General features: G+C 31.5%; 4 protein-coding genes across 8 annotated transcripts; 1 reads left to right on the top strand and 3 right to left on the bottom strand.

The window, feature by feature from the left end:
* Positions 1–2,152: 2,152 nt before the first annotated feature.
* Positions 2,153–6,649, bottom strand: LOC131844140 (protein CWC15 homolog). The gene is made up of 4 exons (XM_059192942.1): positions 6,376–6,649; positions 3,938–4,217; positions 2,519–2,623; positions 2,153–2,417 (listed from the first exon to the last, which is right to left on the bottom strand). The coding sequence occupies exons 1-4, from the start codon at positions 6,504–6,506 to the stop codon at positions 2,280–2,282; spliced, it is 654 nt and encodes a 217-aa protein (XP_059048925.1). The 5' UTR covers positions 6,507–6,649; the 3' UTR covers positions 2,153–2,279.
* A 180-nt stretch (positions 6,650–6,829) lies between these two features.
* Positions 6,830–13,180, top strand: LOC131844128 (RNA-binding protein 39). Of its 4 annotated transcripts, XM_059192924.1 has the most exons (10): positions 6,830–6,992; positions 7,298–7,352; positions 8,061–8,111; positions 8,300–8,357; positions 8,614–8,693; positions 9,908–10,532; positions 10,956–11,222; positions 11,309–11,524; positions 11,825–11,949; positions 12,416–13,180. In XM_059192924.1, exons 4-10 carry the CDS (start codon positions 8,355–8,357, stop codon positions 12,702–12,704), a joined length of 1,605 nt encoding a protein of 534 aa, XP_059048907.1. In that variant the 5' UTR covers positions 6,830–6,992; positions 7,298–7,352; positions 8,061–8,111; positions 8,300–8,354; the 3' UTR covers positions 12,705–13,180. The 4 variants fall into 4 exon arrangements, with proteins under 4 accessions (XP_059048907.1, XP_059048905.1, XP_059048909.1 ...); XM_059192922.1 differs by lacking the exons at positions 8,061–8,111; positions 8,300–8,357; XM_059192926.1 differs by lacking the exons at positions 6,830–6,992; positions 8,061–8,111.
* On the bottom strand, positions 12,881–15,574 carry LOC131844129 (uncharacterized). Of its 2 annotated transcripts, none has more exons than XM_059192928.1 (3): positions 15,190–15,574; positions 14,225–14,573; positions 12,881–13,749 (listed from the first exon to the last, which is right to left on the bottom strand). In XM_059192928.1, the coding sequence occupies exons 1-3, from the start codon at positions 15,264–15,266 to the stop codon at positions 13,552–13,554; spliced, it is 624 nt and encodes a 207-aa protein (XP_059048911.1). In that variant the 5' UTR covers positions 15,267–15,574; the 3' UTR covers positions 12,881–13,551. The 2 variants fall into 2 exon arrangements, with proteins under 2 accessions (XP_059048911.1, XP_059048910.1); XM_059192927.1 differs by having other exon boundaries at positions 14,225–14,576; positions 15,190–15,573.
* An 854-nt stretch (positions 15,575–16,428) lies between these two features.
* Positions 16,429–20,485, bottom strand: LOC131844122 (uncharacterized). Its single transcript, XM_059192915.1, has 4 exons — positions 20,207–20,485; positions 19,685–20,107; positions 17,157–17,319; positions 16,429–16,672 (listed from the first exon to the last, which is right to left on the bottom strand). Exons 1-4 carry the CDS (start codon positions 20,265–20,267, stop codon positions 16,444–16,446), a joined length of 876 nt encoding a protein of 291 aa, XP_059048898.1. The 5' UTR covers positions 20,268–20,485; the 3' UTR covers positions 16,429–16,443.
* Positions 20,486–21,368: the final 883 nt, after the last annotated feature.

Genomic DNA, 21,368 nt, shown 5'->3' with positions numbered 1-21,368 from the left:
AGCAAGAAACTTGTGTGTTGCTCTTTTTAATAGATGTTTTTTTTATATAAATAATTACAGTATAACAAGTAAGAGGCATGCGATAATCAACATAGAAGTCGCTACGCACTCATTATTAATGTAATCAGATAATATTGTCAGTGCTATAGATTTAAAGTTTTTCTATAAAAACATTATTATCATCATATGAGCACCCCATTGCAACTTGGAATCTAATATGATACCTAGAAATACAGTATCGTCAACAAAATTAATATATTTATTGTCCAATACGATTTTTTAATCTACCGGCCTCACAATGGGGAGAGTAAATTTGATACATTTAGTTTTATTTGCATTTAGTAGCATATTATTAGCCGTAAACCATTTTAAAACATAAGAGAGAGAACCGTTTACTTCGTCCATATCATCAATATGTCGATTGACTTTGAATACTAATGAAGTATCATCAGCAAACAGAACTATGTCAACTATCTTTTCTACCATATAAGGAAGATCGTTTATGTAAACTAAAAATAAGAAAGGACCTAGAATAGAGCCCTGAGGAACACCCATTTTAATACTAGTTCCCTCAGACTTTACACCATTTATTTCAACAACTTGCATTCTATTATTTAGATAGTATTTCATCATGCATAGTGCTTCATATCTAATACCGTAATGTTCTAATTTGAGTAAGAGTGTTTCATGATCAACGCAATCAATCCAACGCAACGCAATCTCCTTACAACCCTTTTTTACATTAAAAAGTAACCTATATCCATTCGCAGGGTCTAGATTATGTGTTCCAAATTTCATTTAAATCGGTTTAGTAGTTTGGACGTGTAAGCAAGATAGACAGTTATAATAGTGGGATATTTAATAAACTAACCCAAAAAAACCAATGACAAATGTTCTAATTTCAAAAATGACGAATTTACATAAAAACTTTCATCCCCTATTATAATTTAAACCCGTAAAGGTAAAATTTTTGAAAACTTTGTATGTCATATTTATTTTTATTTAATCACCAGACTCAAAAATAAGTTTAATGATTCTAGCTTCAAAAATCACGAATTCACGTAAAAACTTTCATCCCCTAATTTATTTAATCTCCTTAAGGGTAAAATCTTTATGTCATATATATTTATATTTAATCAGTAGTCTCAAAAATAAGTTTCAAGCTTCTAGCTTCAAAAATGACTAATTAACATAAAAAATGTATCCCCTAACTTATTTAACCCCTTAAGGGTAATTTTTAATTTGTATGTCATACCTATACACGTGAAAGCGAGACAGACAGACAGACAGACAGTTACTTTCGCATTTATAATATTAGTAAGGAGTAAGGAGTAAAGATTTAGAATAAGGAAATTAAAAAATACCCCTAAGCCAGTTTGCATTTGAAATATTTATGACCGGGGGGGTCATTCCCCCCTAACGCTAGGTGATCGTCATGATGGTAAAGCAAGGTAAACTTATCACTATTTACCAATATTGTGTTAATCGTTAATAAAAAGGAGGAGACAACTTGTTAGCTACACCTTACCTTTCTTATGTAACTTAATTGGCAAAAAAATTTATACTAAATGGCACAAAGCTTATATATACATAAACATCCACGTTATTATATGAAGCTCAAAGTACCACCCATCCGTTGCTATTCAGCAGGACTAAGATATTATACCTCCAAAATGCCATGCCTGTATTTTTACTGCCCTCTTCACTTCACTCTTCAACCGAAACTAAGATTTTAACAGTTGTGACAGAGGTACTATCCAGACAAATTACTATACTTTCAAAGTCTACATCTGCATTATTGTCTCTTATGATACCCTACGTACCAAAAGCAACCAACCATCCAACCATCAAACAAATACATAATTATCTATACATATAAATAAAATTGGAGTGTCCGTTTGTAATATTGAAATAATCGGTTTTTACTACATGCATATAAATACGGTACATACACCAAAATAACATTTTTTACAATTTTTGTCTCTCTGTCTGTTTGTTCCGGCTAATCTCTGAAATGGCTGGACCTATTTTGACGGGACTTTTTAACTTAAGCTACTTTTTTTTTTTTAAGTATTTTATTTTAGAAAAATAATGTTAAATTCAAAGCGGACGAATTCGCGGGTACAGCTAGTATATAATAGAAGTAAACAAACACATTAAAACAATTTATTACTTATATTAAAGAAGGAGTTATTAAATTATAAAACTTATTCAATGTTAATATAATGGGAAGTTCGTCACATTTTCGTTCATCTAAATTTAATAATACAGTACAATTATTATTTTACATATTTCTCCATGAACTTTTTATGAAATTCGGATCTCAATGAATCATTTATGAAGGTGTTCAGTTTTTTCTCAGGTTCGGATCGGGCACAATTTTTAAAGACCACATCATCATCCCAACGCCTTTTAACCTGTAAAAATATAATTACATAATTTTAGCTCATACAATAGAATCACTTGAATAATTACATAACAAATGGGAAAAGTATGAAAAAATATTACATAAAAATACCTTTAAATCATTTTTTTGCCCTGATGCTGAATAATTTAATAATGGATTTCCAGATAAGATATTTTCCATTCGTATTCTTTCTTCTTCTTGTTTTTTCTCAGCGTCCTAAAAGCAAAAATAAACCAGTTATCCAAGTAAACTAAATATAATTAATTTTAGAGAGTAGTTTCTTAGAAAAAAAAGCAGTGTTATTTCATATAATTACATAGACAAATAAAAAAGACAACTCAATATAATATCTTATATTAAGAATTCCTTAGAATTCTATACATAAAGGTTGAAATAAGCCCAATGGCTGCACAACAGTTTGAGGCTAACAGGCAAACCGATTTCACAGTATATCTCAATAGACTTATTGAAAAGTGTTATAAAGATTCTAAACATGTAGATCTGGAGTCCTTGTGTATAGTTGTAGAGGAGAAGGTGTGGTCACTAAGGGTGGACATTAAAATTCTCAATCATGCTGGCAATCTCATAGAATGTGCTAGTATTGCAGCACTCACATCTTTAGCACACTTCAAGCGCGATGAATCAGTATAGGGAAGTGTGTTTATTGAATTGAACTGGAGCTACTTTATATGACTCTAATATAGTACACAAGTCTGCAGTGCAGCAGACAGGCGGAAAGAAATTGTTGATATTGTAATGAAATCCATAATTAAAGATGACACAATGAGACAAAAACGTGTCAAAATCAATTTTGGTGATATAATAACAACAGACTATGCCAACCTGTATGGATGAAGAAATGAAGGACTTTGAAGATGAAGAAATGTAAGAATTTGAGGATAAAAAGCCAGAACTGAGCAAATATGATGTTATACAATCACTACCACAAACTGCAGAAATAATAACAAAGAAAGGAGCAACAACATACATTGAGGTTTCAAAGATTAGTGAATTTTGTTGAAATAATGTAATACCATTACATTTGACAGCTTTTTTTATAATTTCTTAAATGTAACTGTGGGCGATAAAGGAAACCAGAGAATTGTAGGATATATATATATATATATATATATTGTATAATTCTGGTTTCCTTTATCGTCCACATATTTTGGTCCTTCGAGTCGGATAACTGCCGCAGCATGAACGCTAGAGGTCCTCCTGCTAGCCTACCACTCGTAGACGACTACGAAGTGCTGCATCATATAAAATGTCTACATTGTCACTGCTATCTATTGTTCCTTTCGGTTACCCTTCCTGGCCCTAGTTAGTAGTGTTTCTTTATAATATACTCTTATAATATACAATATATATATATCCTACAATTCCCTGGTTTCCTTTATCGCCCACAGTAACAAACAATTGCATTTCCCTCAACATTGTAATATTTTGTCAATGAAACAAAATTTTGTGTTAAGTGTAATATTACACTTAAATACAAATACAATTATATTACACTTAAATATAGTATACCTTCTTAGCTTGTTCTATAGCACGTTCTTTCTTAATTTTATTTAATTCCGCTAACAATGCCGCAGTGTCATCGTCGGAGTCATCAGAGTCAGAGGAGTCACCTTCAAGTGGATCATCAGCATCTAAACTTGCTGCAGGTACTTGGTCTATTTTAGTTCTTTTCACTGGGGGCTCATTCTGTCTCCTTGTGCCTTGTCCCTTGCCATCTTTTTCTCTATCATCTAATTCCTTGCGAAAATCTCGTGATCGCAGTTCTTCTGTAGTACCTTGACCTTGTTCACTGAAATTTTACATAGATTTGTTTAGACATTATCAATGAAGAGACTGATATGGGAAATCTAATAATATTACTCCATAGTATTTATTCATAATAAAATTTATGTAAATTTAATCAAAGTAATATAAGTTTACATATGTAATAACTAAAATATGGGGAATATAAAGTTTTATGTACTAAGTAATATATTATTTTATTTATTATAGATTTTATTACAAATAGCATCCATTTTGTATTTAATGGTTCCAAAGACTTCATTATCAGGCAGCACAACAATCTATACTCCTTTCCATTAGAACTTAATAAAAAGGTAAACAATGATGTCATTAACCTCACCATGGATGATCTAGTCACACTAAATGTAACAAATTATTAAAAATCAATAAGGTTATTGAATATTTTAAATAATCTATAAAATATTTTTATTGACTCCATTACAAATACATATTATGATGACAAAATATACCTATAATCTAAGTTTGCCAGATGATGTAAAATTAAATTCATTATAATAAAATAAAAACTTAGAATAGAATAGAATAGAATAGAAAATCATTTATTCAAATAAACTTACATTGAACCACTTTTAAACAGTCATTATATTTTTTTAATCTACGGCTCATTCAGAAAGCTGTCTCATCACAAGAAGAAGGAGCAAGAAACGTGCGTATTGCTCTTTTAAATAATTTTATTATTACTTTACATTTTTAAGTTTAAGTGTGTGAATACAAACCGCCAATTAGCACTAATTCAATTAAATACTCAAATAGAAAAAATATTGAATATATAACCAACAGGTTGAACAATTAATAAGAGGAAATCAGTCACAGTGATTAGAGCAGACCAGTCCCAACAAGCAGCACCCATTCACGAGTATGACAGATGAGCCAGCCATCACTGCGCTCGACCATATTTTAGGAGGCCCAGTGACCAAGCCCACCACGCCGCCACAAGTCTGGACATTTTAGTGAGCATGGCTACTCAAAACACTAGACCACGTCATAGCTATTTACAATTGCCATCTGATATTTATAGTATCCACATTTTACATAAGAATACATGCGGCAATCAATACAAAACGCAACACTTTCATATTTCTAAAATAAGTAATCTTAATAACTTATTTAGTAATAATAATGTTATTATTCAAATAATGTAATAAATACTGAATTATTCTAATTTATCTGTATTATTTGATATGTTTACTAATTATTGTTATATAATACAAATAATTGATCATATTGATATTTTTTGTATGTGCCTATGCGACATTCAATATACAATGCTATATTTGTATATACCATATAAAATACAATATTTAAATGAAATTAAGCAAAATATAATAATTATAATTAACACTAGACTAGAAGGCAGAAACTAAAATCGTTATTACACCTGTGCTATAGGTGACAGTGCTCTCTTGTCACATGTATATGGTTAAATTGGTAACAAAGTTATGTTACAATAAATTTGTTACCAATTTAACCATATATATATATATAGGTTTCTAAAATTTCATAGACAATAGGTTCAATTTCCATTTAATAATTGCTTAGGTGAATTCAAAAAGCTTAAAACTCTATTGAAATAGAGTATGTATCTTGATTTACAAAAAATGGTAGGTCAGTGTAGCCCACTTGGGCATAATTATTTTAGATACAGATACACTGACATCTTTGTATGGTACAAAGTCTTTCACATTTTAATTTTATGTATTGTACTGAAATCATTATGGAGATAATGTCTTTTTATGCAAGAATTTATTTATTGTTCAAATACTATTATATCAACTATTTCTTATTGCTTTTATTATTTTACTGTTATAAATTCACTGAAGAACTGGCTTTATCGTCTAGAAACCTATGCTATAACCCTGGAGAATTCACACAGCCCAAGCTAAGCAAACATGATATGGGTATTAAAAAACTGATGCAAATACTTATATATTTTTTCTAATACATAATATACATAGAATACATCCACACCAATACACAAAATCATACTCAAAAATGTATAATTATTACAGTGTATGTTAGTATAGTGCGAAGAATCTAACCACAGCCATCTGATGGCGGTATGCTAAACGTCTACACCACCGAGTCCGTCAAACAACTTAATCAACAACATAAAGAGGTCAAACTAAATTGAACTGGTTACTCACCGATATTTTAATTTTGTATGACCTGGAAGATCTCTGCTGGAATATTGACGAGATATGGCACTTAAATCTTTTTCTCCACGTCCTTGACCCCCTCTAGCTGGATCAAACGTGGGTCTAGCTGCTGTAGTCATATCGAATTAAAAATCCAAAATCAATTAATATTCAAATATAATAGTTCTTTCCCAAATATATGTTTTTGTGACAAGCAACAAATAATAAAACAAAAATATATGGACTATTGAGAGCACAGATTGTCACAGATCTACAGAATAGAGTAACAGACAAATCGGTAACAGACTATGCGAAACTGCATGTGACAGCACTGACAGACAGTGAACCATGTAGATCTGCCCATAGAGGAAGTGTTTTTATAGATACCTCTATCTATATCGACATTATCGACAGTAGTTGGCAACATTAATTTATCCAACATATGAAATATCGATTGTTCGTTGTTGCGTGGTGGTCAATCTGTTTTCGATGTACTTCCGTCCTTCTTTGAATACCATTTTCTTGTAATTGGTTATAATAAATTCAATACCCAATAGTTTATCAAATACTAACTATTAATTGCGCCATTCTTCGAATCGCTTAGAAAATACAACTTACAACGTCAAGTGAGTAGTTTCTTAACAAAGTCCGATGCATAATTATTTGGGCTTGGTTAAGGTGTTCCTAGTTTTCGCCATCTTGTAATTTATCTAGTAATGTGTTTATGTAGTACACAGTGCCATTTGAAACTATCGTTTATCAATATAAATCTATAAATTTTACTTAATTTTCTTTTACATTTTTTATAAACATTGTAGTAATATCGTAATTTTCTTAAAAAAAGCATTAACTTATCTACACTACATCGTAGCATTAAATGAGAAACAATATAATTACGTTTAATATTTTATATCCCTAATCAAATTTACAGAATGGCAGAAGACTTAGACGTTGAGGCTATGTTAGAAGCTCCATATAACAAATCGGTAAGTTTCCACCTAAACCAGATATCTTAATAGTTGTTAAGTGAGTAGATTGTACTTATAGTTTCATAATTTCTCATAATAGTTTGATACAATCAATAGAAATGTGTAGAGAAAACAATTCTTTGAGGGTAGGGACTTCATATCATGATAAATAGGTTATAGATCATTAAAATATATGTAGGTATAATTGATAAAGTAAGTACGTAGGCTCTATAAAATTTCATTTGTATATGCAACTGAAATTGATGTATAAAGTTAAAATTTTTAAATTAAATACATTTATTTAGTCATTTATTTCACAATCTGCAATAAATTAAATGATATATTGTGTAATTTAGCTGCATGACCTATAATTAATTTGATATACATATATGTAAAATATGTATGTACGTATAACAGTACAGCACTATAATTAAAATATTTCACATTTTACTCTAAAAAAACATTTCTTTTGAATCAGAAAATATTTTAATTTATGTTTAAAACGAGTGCTATAATAAACTTAAATCATTAGGTTAAACTGTTCAAAGATGTTTCACTTATTACTATGTTTGTTTATTATAAATTTTCAGTTGTATGTCTACTGCATATATGAAATCTATTAATTACAATTTATGTATAATTCTCACATTTGAAACATTTTTGAACAGTAAATGACAGTGCAACTGAAACTAAATTACATTTGAGAATCATTTCTTGTATTTATAGAACTTTGTGGTAATAGTCCAGCATACTTCACCGACCTGAACAAACAGAGAGGTATCCAATACTATACTTACATATTTTTTTTAATATTACAAATTTTACTTTATTAATTTAATATCAATGTGGTTTATATCTGCATAGTATGTTTTCTAAATGTAAATAAATTATATTCTCTTACAAAATATATCTAGTCCATATTTAAAAGAAAGGCCATGCGCTGATGGGTCGTAAATCTTTTGCAGAAGTATCCCTGTGTGATGTTAGCGCTGTGTGCGTCCTTTGTCAGTGGTTTTATGAATGGTAAGTGTAGACCAGGGCAGTGAAAACTGACAAGCTCGACAGCAGATACATGATGGTTGCAGACGCACCTATCAACAATAGTCTAGCAACAGTAAAAACCATTTGTACATTTTCATCAAGGGCACACTCTATAAACAGCTTTGATGAAATTGTACAGATGTTCAACTTATTATTACACTTAACTAATGCAATTTTTATTTATTCACTCGGCGTGTGATGCTGTGGCGCTGCTTCTACCTTGTGCTTTGTGTGACAGGATAACACTTCCTCTTCAAAGCATCGATCGGACAAGTATTCTGATAAGCATAGAGAAAAAGACAAAGGAAGCAGTCGAAGGTAAGTCATACCTAGATTATTTTTCTTTAGAGAAGTAGGTGCCCATAACTTTGTATACATTGGCATAACTAGTTAAGAGACCTATGTCACTCTGGAATAGTTCTTTAAATTTATGAAGTTTCTATTAAAACTTATAAGATAAACTTTCAAGTAGGAAAATAATTTCATAAATTTGTGCAGTGATTCCAGAGTTTAGTTCACGTTTTATAATAATAATAAATAAGGGATACAAACACAATATACTTAATCAACAGCTTCAAAAACGACGAATTAACATAAAAACTTTTATTTAACCCCTTTAAGGGAATTTTTTTTTTCAAATTTGAATTTATTTGTATAATCGACAGCCTCAAAAATAAGTTTCTAGCTTCAAAAATGGAGAATCTTCCCTATTATCTTTCATCCCCCTTTTCAACCCCTTACAATCCTTTTTCGCATTAAAAAGTAGTAAAGTTTCATTTAAATTTGTTCAGTAGTTTTGACATGAAAGCGAGACAGACAGACAGAGTTACTTACATTCAGCTGCTTCCACTGCCACTCGCGAAATATTGCCGGGCGACAACTGAGCGAGATGGCTGAATATAAACACACGCTGCCAGTTCTTTAACTCGCGCACGAAAAACCGACAATCGAGGGAGCGCCGGGCAGCGCGAGTGGCAGAGTCAGTGGCATGGGAAGTATTGTGTTTACACTCTCGCGTGCTCCCTTGCGTGCACACTTCCCTGCCCACTCGGACTGAGTGTAAATTGGGCTTTAGCTTTATTGGTTTTTATATATCTAAAATAGGCCATTCTAGAATTGGGATGGCAATTAAATAGATTACATATATTTTTCATAAATAGTACATAGTTATGACATGGGCTTCTCTTTTTCGATATAAATAATGCTTTTATTATACTATATGTCTACTAAGAACCTTTAAAACATTTGGGTCAAATTACAACTGTACCAAATTGTTTCTTTTTATGAAACTGTGTGAAATTGTCAAAACAATTTAATTGTACCTTAATTAAAATATTGTGTATTAATTAAAATAATAAATAGTTACATTACCTAATAATTATATAATTTAAGAAAGTTATTAATATCTAAGCCAAGCAAGAAGGAGCCAAATATAAAATATTAATCCATCCAACAAGTCTCAACTTTGATGTTGACAAAAAAACTTCAGTAACATGCAATTAGACTTATGCATTAAAATTTTTTTTTTATAGACGAAGCCGCTCAAGGGATAAAAGAAGGTCACGGGAACGAGGTGTATATCAATCAAAAGATAGGGATGACAAAAAAGATAGAGACCGGGAAAAAGACAGAGATCGAGAAAAAGATAGAGACCGGGAAAAAGATAGAGACCGCGAAAAAGACAGAGATCGGGAAAAAGATAGAGATCGGGAAAAGGATAGGGATCGGGAAAAGGATAGAGACCGCAGAGATCGTGATAAAGACCGCAGCCACAGAGACAAAGACCGGGACAAAGAGAAAGAACGTGAAAGAGACAGGGAGAAAAGACGCAGCAGAGATAAAGAACGCAGCCGTGAAAGAGAACGTAGTCGTGACAAATCTCATAAAAGGGAAAAGAGCAAAGAGCCAGATCCTAAAGAATATAGATCTAAATCTAGAGGTTTAGAACCAAAATTAGAAGATTTACCTCCTGAAGAAAGAGATCTTCGCACTGTGTTTTGTATGCAATTATCTCAAAGAATTAGAGCTAAAGATCTTGAAGAATTTTTCTCTTCTGTTGGTAAAGTTAGAGATGTAAGACTTATTACATGTAACAAAACTAGGAGATTTAAGGGAATAGCATACATTGAGTTCAAGGATGCAGAATCTGTACCTTTGGTATGTACTTCTAAATGTTATTAAATCAAATTAAAAAAAATTACTTAACTGATATGTATATTCAAAACCTTGTGATCATCTGCAACTACTAAGAATATGACTAAACTTAAAAATATGAATACCTGTATTCTGGAGACAAATTTCAGTCTATTATAAATAGTCATTAAAGTATAATTGGCAAAACAGATACTGTTTGTAAATTATTTCCTCGGGTTGAAAACTTCTTAAAGGTCTATTATAGCTGGTAATATTATTTTAAAGTTTGACATTTACACCTGTCAATTTAGTCTCCAGGATTAAAAAACAAAATATACAAAATACATAGCAATGTCAGCATAATTAACTACTTTTTTCTTTATAAAATCTTTTGTCATACTCCATGCTCTCTCAATATTATTTAATGATGAAAATGTTTTATTACAGGCTTTAGGTTTAACGGGACAAAAGTTACTAGGTGTACCTATTATTGTTCAACATACACAAGCAGAAAAAAATAGAGTGGGCAACACCTTGCCTAACTTAGCTCCAAAAACCAGTAACGGCCCAACAAGGCTATATGTTGGTTCCCTTCACTTTAACATTACAGAAGACATGTTAAGAGGAATTTTTGAGCCCTTTGGAAAAATTGATCATATACAACTTATGACAGATCCAGAGACGGGAAAAAGTAAAGGCTATGGCTTCCTCACGGTTAGTAAAAGTTACTGATTGTTCAGAAAAATCTCTACTAGTACTTATATAATTTTGTATTACAGTAAAACTAACATTTATTTCAGTTTCATCATGCTGCTGATGCAAAGAAAGCTATGGAACAATTGAATGGCTTTGAATTAGCTGGGAGGCCCATGAAAGTAGGCCATGTAACTGAAAGAACAGATGGTGGATCAAGTACACGGTTTGATGCTGATGAATTGGATAGAGCAGGAGTTGATTTAGGAGCAACCGGCAGATTGCAACTTATGTTTAAACTTGCAGAAGGCACAGGATTACAGGTGAGTACATCATACTTTATATTGGAGTACAACAGGGGAATACACAAATCAGTTGACCATCATAATCTGTCACAAAAGATAGCTGCCAATTTAACCATAATTGTTAAATCTTAAAACAAACAATATTAATAATTGTCATCTTGTGCTTGACAGCTGTTGACACTGCTAGTTAAAATTACTCTAACATTATACCTCAATATAAAATGAAAAGTAACTCTGTAAGTAATGGCTATTTTAATTACCTACTTTACATTTACTAATTTGGTGAATTATTAACATAAATAATGTAATGTATTATAGATTCCCCCAGCAGCTGCATCTGTGTTGATGGGATCTGGATCAGCTTTAGTAGCTCCACAACCACAAGTGGCACCACCAATAGCTACACAATGTTTTATGCTCAACAACATGTTTGATCCTTCTGGGTAAGTTTTTATTTACAAAAAATCATAATTAAGAGGTAACTCTTACACACCTAACATAAATAAAAACGATTATAAACCATTGCAGGTTATAAAATATTCTTTATTGTGCGATAAAAATACAAAGATATAAATAAAGAGATTTTAATAATAGATTAAATATTGTGTCATCTATATGTTTTGTGTCGTCTAGTGTAAAAGATCTAACATCAGTATAAAAAATATGGCAGAGCAGCATTCACTAGATCTGATTTCACATTAATTTAATTATTTTAGTATAATATACTAGTTACAATTACAAAATTTTGGGACTGATTTCTTATTGTTGTTTATGGGATTGACATTTCATAACTTTTATATTTATTTATTTAAATTTTTTTGCGTTATTTATTTACTTTTGAGATTTTTTTAATAAGCCTGTAAGTAAATTAACTTGCGTTCTGTATTCAATGTCAATATTTATTTTCAGTGAAACAAATCCAAATTGGGATATTGAGATCAAAGATGACGTAATAAGCGAATGTAACAAACATGGTGGTGTGTTACACGTTTATGTTGACAAAGCTTCTCCTCAAGGGAATGTTTACTGCAAGTGCCCTACGATAGCTACGGCCGTGGCGTCAGTGAACACTTTACATGGACGATGGTTCGCCGGTCGTGTTATTACCGCTGCATACGTACCACTCGTCAATTATCATTCCCTATTTCCGGACGCTATGACTGCACTCACGTTATTATTACCGACAAGACAACGATAATCAAGTTTTAACGTGGTACCTTACTGGCGATGCAATTCTCATTTTGGTCTCATCATATCCTATCAAACAGTGCATACCATATCAAAATAGTTTGCAATTTTTTGCGTGTAATTACTGTAAAAAGGTTTTATTATATAGACTAGACAGATAAAGCACCTCTAAAAATGTCTAGTGTAATTATTTAATACACACCACTATCTTGATATGGCTTTCACTCACTAGATTGTTCTAATTTTGACAGATTTAAATAATTGTATATTTAATTATGAACCATAATAATTTTTTTATGTCTGAATTTATTATAATAAAACCCAGACTGTATATGGACCAGATTGGGTCGCTAGTAATAGTACAGATTATATGAATTAATAATTTAAAGAAGCATTTATGTATTGGGATACACAAATAGTATAAAAACCGTGTTTTACTGTTTTAGAAAAAAAAACACTATTTAGTAATGACTTACTTCAGGTAATAAAATATATTGCATATAATTCTTAATTTTTCTTATTAAATAATTAAACAAGTAACAATGTTTTATTGGTAAGCATAAACAATTCACAAGTACAGTACAGAGTGCAGCTGAAAGGAAGTAGAACATCCGTTCTATATTATAACAATCAGTATTGTAATGGAGATATAAAATACGATGTGCATCCTATTTCCACGAAAGGATCAAGAACAATTTTCATCGTGTAATCAATCCTTAGGTAAATTATACCCTAGTTCCATAAATAATTGCACAATTTAGTATTAATATTGCGAAATTTCTTTATACGTTCTTTGCACACTGTACATAATCGGCTAACATAAAACAATTTTACCTATAGATTATTGTTTCAATAAATTACACTGATCTTATCCAATCGATTTCTAATGTTGCGGGGCCTTTTTGTTTTACTGGTTGATAAACTCCGCCATACATTTGGAACCCAATACTTGACACCTGAGATAAATCTAATGTCTCATTAGCCCTCTTTCCTCTATAATAAGCTTTAAATTCGTTATATGCTAAATTACATACAGCAAACTCGTCCTTTGGGGCCTGAAATAAATATCAAACTCGAAATATTCTGTGTCGATAATAAATAAAATAAATATCGATTCATTTAAGAAATCTGTGTCTCTATGGTAAGTACGAATACTAATAGAAGTCAGATTTTTTAAAAAGAGCCTAGTCCACTGCGAAATTTACGAGAATTCGCTACAATCAAAATATGTATACTAAAGAAAATAAAAAAAGCCGTCCTTGTGAGAAATTATGAAAAGAATACACACGGGCTATCCAGATTGATGATAACCAAACAAGAATAAAATTGTCCGATTTTGAAGATATGGAATGTTCATTCCATAGTTACAAACAAATTCTGTCCATGAATTCTCATATTTTAACCAAGATATTTTATCTGTATTTATTAGTAGAATATAGATACGATAGACTACTTATAGATATGTAGAATACCTCATACCAAACTAGAATCTTAGATACTGTACTAGAGGATTTATCAAAATACGCTTACCTGAAAATACTGTTCAAATGAATAACATGGTTCATAATTTAATCCTTTATGCCTCAGAACTACTTTAAAACCTTTATACTGGCCTTGGCCTCTACATCTTATTTGCAGTTTTGTGTGTCCCTGCAAATTGTAAGTTTGAATGGCTCTTATTCCCGCGAATCCAGCTCCATTCTGTTGAGGGTTTAACAAAGCGAAAAATATTGCCCTTCTAAATCCTTTATTTTTATGGATAACGAACACGGCTTTGGACATTCCCACATCTCGGACCGTATCAGATTGTTCTTGCCAGGCCTCAACATCATCGTTCTTCGTGAAGTCAAATAAATATTTTTCCTCGCTGATGGCCGAGCTGCTATTGGAAAATAATCTCTTTAAAATTTAGCAATGACGTTGCAAAGTTAAGCAGTAAGTAAGCAGGTATGCACTAAATCTAAAATCCAGGGTTTGATCCCTCGCACGATGAGAACTTGCATTCATTAGTCTGAATGTTTTCTAAGTATTAATAAAGTATTCCTATCAGTTGTCTAGTGCATATAACACAAGCTTTCCTTAGCTTGGGCTATATGGCGTAGTGTTGAATTGTTAGCATTAGTGTTATTATATATGTAATTTAGGTTGGAGTAGTCAGAGCACAGAGGCCCATAATAATCGTTTGTTCTTGAAAATCTAGTACCTATCATAAACTATAGGTAGAATATAGTAACGCCATAGGGAACATTGTACAATGTCAGGTCAACATCGCTCGGTGTTGACCTGACATGGTACAATGCTACATGCCCCAGAAAGTATCGTGGTTATTTTTTGGTGAATTCACCACAAAGAGCAAACCGACATGGCATTATGCTCATCCAATCGTCCTGCCAGCGTTAACCGTTAGCCGATGCATTCCATATCTATTAATGAAAGAAAAAAACAAGCTCCGCAAGACTCTGTTCTGCTTTCAGTATTTTCAGTGTGTAACTTACCTATTTTCACTAGTGGCACTTGTATATAAAATAAATAAAAAATTAACAGAAACAACTACAGCTTTTATAGAATACATTTTACTATACTACTGCTAGCTAACAAGAGTTCATACTATAATAATACGTTTTATCTACAACGTATATGTGATATATAATAGGTATAAACAAAATGAATTACAATATTCAACATTTGACACTCGTTATCGTTATTAGTGTTATTGACGTATATGCAATGAACATGTTAGGCTTCGGTCGTATTCAATCCGACCTCAATAAAAGTTGCACTTTGTTTCTCCAGTTTTCCTCGCATGTGACAACTAACGACTAAATTTTCCTTGATTTCTTCAGTTTGAATGTCTGGCTGGCGATTGGACTTTATATAGATTGATTGGATTCACAAATAAATAAACTCGTTAAAGTTCACAAATAAATAAATACAATTTACTATTTATCATTCTTCTGCAAGATGGACCGACATCACGAAGGTCGCTGGTAGGCGGAAGATCCCACATGGCGAAAGACTTTAGGAAAGGCATATCCTACAGTGGATAGACACAGGCTAAAATATTGAAGATGATGAATGATGGGATCCCATAAGTCATGGGCGTACATGTACATGACACAAGATGACGGCCAATGAAGTGACTCGGACAAAAAAGGCACTATAAGTATGCACAGGCCTCGAACGGAACTGACGAGTATTGTGCATGTCTAATATCAGAACTGGCATGTCTTTGTTTTTACACTAACCGTGCTCGCGACTTCGTCCGCGTAAAATAGTGACCTTGGACAAATAATTAAAAAATATCTAACTCAATAAAAGCCAAAGAACGTATGGAATTTTGAATGGAAATTCGCCATTTTTGAAGCTAGAACCGTGAAACATTTTTCTTTGCTTTCATAGGTTAGTTTATTAAATACCTTACTTACGTTATTAATATTATAAATATTAAAGTAACGTTGTCCCTCTGTCTGTCTCTCTGACACGCCAAAATTACTGAAGCAACTATAAATGAAATTTGGTACAGATATAGCCTATATACCCTGAAAAAGGACATATGTTACTTTTTAATGTGAGAAAGGGTTGAAAGGGGAGATGAAAGGTTGTATCGATTTTAAAGCTAGAAGCTTGAAACTTATTGTTTAGACTGTTGATTGCAACAGTAGGTAACTAACCTGACTTCACCAAGTGTGATCGAAGTAACTTCACCGCCAATAAACATAAATAATAGACCGAAACACCATTTTTTAAAATCATTTATTCCCACCACCTGGATTTACATTCCGCTTTATAAAACCTATATTTCTTAAATATCGTACAATAAATGGTGTAGCCGTCAAAGTTATAGCCATTCTAACTGGAGCAAAACACTTATGTACTGCATACGCTATCACAAATGTGCCTGCATTTGATGATGCTATCTTTGACAATGTGCCTTCACCAATATTAAAGTATTTCAGCATGCCCACTAGGTCGACGCCACTGGAAAATTATAAAATAACATTAAATGGCAATGTCAAAATTAAAATATATAAATATATAACTTACACGTCTTTGGGGTCTACCGGTTTAGCACACCGATTTACTTCCGATGGTCGCGGGTTCGATTACTCGCACAATGCAAACATTGTATTGATGAGTGCGATTGTAGAAATCTGACTGTTTTCTGGTGTCAAATTATGTGTGTATTTACAAAAAAAATGTTAAATACATTTTTTATCCTTTACATCATCAGAAGTAAACCTATAACAGAAGCTCTGCTTAGATTACGCTGTTTGATTTGTCCTAGTGTTTTGTTTCATATTATTACTTAATCAAATATCTAACTTAATTAATGTTAGTTACCCCATTATTAAAATACCTCAGATCCTTTTGGTTGAAATATTACATATATAAATAAATGATCTTATAAATTAGTAACAGCGGTGTTCTGGATAAGAAAGCAAAAATATATGAACACACCTACCTAGTGATTAGCAGATAACATCCCCCTAAGGAAAGCATTGAAATAGCAACATGGAACACTATAACTGTTGAGCCATATTCTTTCATAGCCTGTTTCAATTTTTCCTTAGCACTTAATGGACGATTTACTTCTGTACTCATATTTCTTGTTGCAAATGTGACGGCTATGCTTTGGAAAAGTAACAAAATGACATTAACATATACAAGCTTTTACATTTAAACGGTGTCTCATCTCGCTTCATATTTGAGGAGGTGGAAGCATACGAGTATATTAATATTAGACCATACATTTTACGCGACCGGAATTTAATTTTTTGTCAAGTGCGTCCACAGAGTAGTTTTATATCGATTTAAAACGCTTCATGAAATGAGTAACAATAAATAGTTATTTCGTCAATCATATCATCATAGTCCAAAATCTTTATGATGTTTAATAAAATTGTATTATGAAGCCAAGTGAATGGCAGTTGCAGTTCCTAGACTGAGTTGAAGAGCATGGCCCTAGCAAACGTGTTAAACAAAAAAATCTGTCGATGCTATCGAATCCTGTAAGAGACAATAATGAATTATACGTCAGCTATATCACGAAAGAAAAATACAGTTCCAGATTTCCTCTCACTACAAAATTTAATGGTTAGTAGTTAGTTTAACACTATTTTGAACAAATATAATTTTCAGCTTTCTGTAAATCGGTGGAAAAACCTTCTAGCAAGCAAGTAAATCCTAAGCAAGAATTAAAATTGACTTTAAACTTAGGTGTATAATGTCTGTTATAAATGTCAAATTGTCACTATTACAATTAAATACCCTCAGCTGACAGGATTAGAAATATGCTACAAACATTAAAAATATATACCCATAAAACAAGTAATCAAAATCTTTTGTATCATCTTCAAACCAACAAACTTTATATCATTTACAATGTGAGTTACCGACAATGACTCAACTAGAAATGAAAAATTTCACATGAGAATAGTAAATATAACAAACCTCATTGAGTTGACTTGTTATTGTGTGTTGAAGGATTCTCAGAAAGCATTACAAAAGGTGTCATGAAACAAGTTCTATAGTCACCTACCACTCAACAAATGGAGTAAGTTTGATATTATGTGGCAGCATAAAAAGTTACAACTACTACACAAAGTTTTGGGGAACTGAAGAGACAACATATAATTACTATCTTTTACTAAAAGAAAAGTACTACCAAACTGAAAATTCTGTGTTATTTCATTTCACAATTCATAGTAAGTTCTGTAATGTACTTTAAACTGCAGAACTTAAAATCTAATCAGTAAAAGTAGCATATTTTCACTATATAAGGAACTCCGCTGATAGTGCAGCACTTGATTGTTATCAGTCATTCTCAACTTCTAATTAATGGTTTTCCATGTTATGAAAAAAACTAAAATGAAACAATCTTAAATATCTAAAATCATAAATAAATATCATTTTTCATTACTTACAAAACACCACTACTTTAAACATGAAGTCCAGTGTCTGTCTGGTTTCCTAGTTTATATTTTATTACTAGACTATTTATAATGCATTGATGGAATTTTTACAAACAGTACAAGTTTAACGTTATATGTACTACTAATATGAATAAAGGCAAAATTAGAAGAATGAATTACAAGAACATAGGCAAATAGAAATATGTAGGTATGCAAAATGTATGGTATAGTATAATATACTATATAAAAAGGCTATTTTAGATCCTAGTTCTTATCTTCAAATTAGATAAGTTGAATAAAATAATTCATTATATTAAAATAATTACATATATATATATATGTAATTATTTTAATATATGTATATATGTAATTATTTTAATATATGACTCAAGTTTATATGTATTTAATTAAAAGTAATTAATTACTTTAGTCATAATTAGTGTTCCAGGTCATACTATTGTAAATAAATATTATTGTAAGTAAGATTTAGATTGATAATTAAGTATTAGTTTTCACAGAATAAAATTAGTTAATGACAAATTTGTAGCAGTAAATGGAGCTAAATGTGTTAAGAAATTATTTTTCTAAGCAAACAAAGAACAGAAATCAATCCCATATGTTGTTTATAATTGTGAATGTATTGTGAAGCACACAAAAGAATGACTAATACATATAATATTATAAAGGAGGACTATTTACCTAATTCAATTGTTAATTTTTGATTAAATTACAAGCTTAATTTCATTTCAAATTTTTAAGTGAAAATATTTGAATATACTTAGTTATTTCTAAATAAATACTTTGTATACTTTTATTGCATGAGTTTATTGTACTTTATTTATTGGATAAAATACAGTAGCCTTAACTATTACACTACATAGAGGCAACTCTATTCATACATCTTGTAACAAAAAAGTAGAAGGGCAATAACTAACATTTCAGATAAATTATTAGTTTAAAAAAAATAACAATGAGATTGCTAGTATTACAAAAATATATACTTAAGTGATGTGAAATAATGACTTGCATTTCTAATGAAGTTTAGTATACATACAAGAATCATAGACTTCATACATACCCACACTAGATGCATTGCGATACTCATTTCTCAATGTCAAATAATGCGCACTCTGCAAATGATCGGATAGGTATTTAACACCTTGGCCCCATTGTGACCCTGGCATATTTAGATGTGTATGGTTACCACTGAATGGCGTTGGAACGTTGCTTTGCATTATCGATGATAAACTGACTGCACCTCTACAATCATATTTATTAACATGCGGATCAGGTTGTGATGTTATATCAACTTTAGAAAAATTTTGATATTTTTCATAGTGATAGCAAATGACTGGTGCAGCTATATCTCTGTCTCTTTGTGGTGAAAATCTACCCATTTCTGAAGAATTTATGTCTTCAACATTTGTAGGTAACTTAATAGCAACTTGAGGGAACTTTAATGCCGAAGAAACATGCATAGTTTTATCTAAACGGTTACCACCTGTAATAAAAGGGTGCATAGGTTACATGTTTTACAATTATTACGAACCAAAGAAATAACAAAGGAATTACTTTCTTCCGAGTATATGACGTAAATTACCATTTAGTAAACAGTACTTTCCGTAGAGATATGGATTAGATTTTGAATAGATTTTAAACATATTGAAAAAAACAATTACAGATTTTCCACTTTTGATCTTTTTAAGTAAATATTTGAACAAATAAACTATATACGTGAATTTGAAAGTTGAAAGGTATATTTTTTTTATATTTTAACTTTTACGTCGTTACAGTTGTCATTGTCATAATATAGTAGTGGAAACAATTTGGCTGTATGGGCTGAGTCCTTTTGCCTTTCCCTAATAAGGGAAAAACCGAACCAAAAAAAAAGTGGAAACAAACTGTCAAATTCCGTATCCTAAATTTATTTAATTCATAAACAAGTTTCCTTAATTTTGTGTCTTTGGCAAATGCACCAACGTGCCAAGCCACAAAAAAAAACTGTGCCGTATTAACGGCACAGATTACTTCAACCCACAGAACAGACATTACTTTTTTTTTCTTTGGCAAGGCTTTTCTTTTTGTGTTGCCTATTATGCCACTAAAAACAGGAAACGAGACGGGATAATGGAAAAGAACGGGTTAAATTTTGAATATACTCGGAATTAGTGATCATGGGTTTTAAAGTTTAATGTTATTATGGGAAATAAAAGACGTAACAGATTTATAAAAATTACTTATAATCCATCAAAATAAAATTTATATATATTTTTTAATAATTCTTTATTTATGACCTCCAAAAAAGAACTTCGGATCTTATCTTAGGCTCGTAATCGACGACCTCGGTTGTCTACCAGTTTAACACATAGCTTTAGTTCCGTACCGATGGTCGTTGGTGCACGGTACAAATATCGGTATAGGGGGGGGAAAGGGGATTCTTAGTAATGTGGACTAATGATCTTATTGCTAGCAATGTACCATGTCAGGTTGACCTCCACGCGGTTCCCCCTGGAAACCATCGTGATAAATTCTTGGTGCATTTGTCACGATGGGCTAACTGACCTGACTTCATACTCATCTTATCATCCTCCACTGGTGCCCCGCCAGCGTAAACCGTTAGCGCAGACGAGAGCACCATTCCATTATCATCGTAAAAAATAATAATATCGGTATAGGTGTTTTCTATGTATATTGTATACAATGTATTTGCAACAAAGAAAAATATCTAAATATTGATATCGTTATCTAGCATCCATAAGCTC

This window comes from Achroia grisella, unplaced genomic scaffold (assembly GCF_030625045.1).
Source record: "Achroia grisella isolate CSIRO2021 unplaced genomic scaffold, CSIRO_AGI_Agris_v1 utg3972, whole genome shotgun sequence".
Taxonomy (NCBI): domain Eukaryota; kingdom Metazoa; phylum Arthropoda; class Insecta; order Lepidoptera; family Pyralidae; genus Achroia; species Achroia grisella.
The sequence above is the reverse complement of the archived record's forward strand: the minus strand, read 5'-3'. Positions and strand labels throughout refer to the sequence as shown.

Excerpts from the sequence above, each read along its gene's own strand:
- LOC131844122 (XM_059192915.1), bottom strand. The coding sequence starts at position 20,267 with ATGTTTAAAATCTATTCAAAATCTAATCCATATCTCTACGGAAAGTAC. Across the intron at positions 17,320-19,684 it reads TCGCAATGCATCTAGTGTGG|CCGTCACATTTGCAACAAGA; the intron begins GTATGTATGAAG and ends TCCAAAGCATAG. Across the intron at positions 16,673-17,156 it reads TGTTATCTGCTAATCACTAG|TGGCGTCGACCTAGTGGGCA; the intron begins GTAGGTGTGTTC and ends ATAATTTTCCAG.
- LOC131844129 (XM_059192927.1), bottom strand. The coding sequence starts at position 15,266 with ATGTATTCTATAAAAGCTGTAGTTGTTTCTGTTAATTTTTTATTTATT. Across the intron at positions 14,577-15,189 it reads AGTGCCACTAGTGAAAATAG|CAGCTCGGCCATCAGCGAGG; the intron begins GTAAGTTACACA and ends ATTTTCCAATAG. Across the intron at positions 13,750-14,224 it reads CATTTGAACAGTATTTTCAG|GCCCCAAAGGACGAGTTTGC; the intron begins GTAAGCGTATTT and ends TATTTATTTCAG.
- LOC131844128 (XM_059192922.1), top strand. The coding sequence starts at position 7,299 with ATGGCAGAAGACTTAGACGTTGAGGCTATGTTAGAAGCTCCATATAAC. Across the intron at positions 7,353-8,613 it reads AAGCTCCATATAACAAATCG|GATAACACTTCCTCTTCAAA; the intron begins GTAAGTTTCCAC and ends TTTGTGTGACAG. Across the intron at positions 8,694-9,907 it reads GACAAAGGAAGCAGTCGAAG|ACGAAGCCGCTCAAGGGATA; the intron begins GTAAGTCATACC and ends TTTTTTTTATAG.
- LOC131844140 (XM_059192942.1), bottom strand. The coding sequence starts at position 6,506 with ATGACTACAGCAGCTAGACCCACGTTTGATCCAGCTAGAGGGGGTCAA. Across the intron at positions 2,624-3,937 it reads CTATAGAACAAGCTAAGAAG|GACGCTGAGAAAAAACAAGA; the intron begins GTATACTATATT and ends TTTTGCTTTTAG. Across the intron at positions 2,418-2,518 it reads GGCAAAAAAATGATTTAAAG|GTTAAAAGGCGTTGGGATGA; the intron begins GTATTTTTATGT and ends ATATTTTTACAG.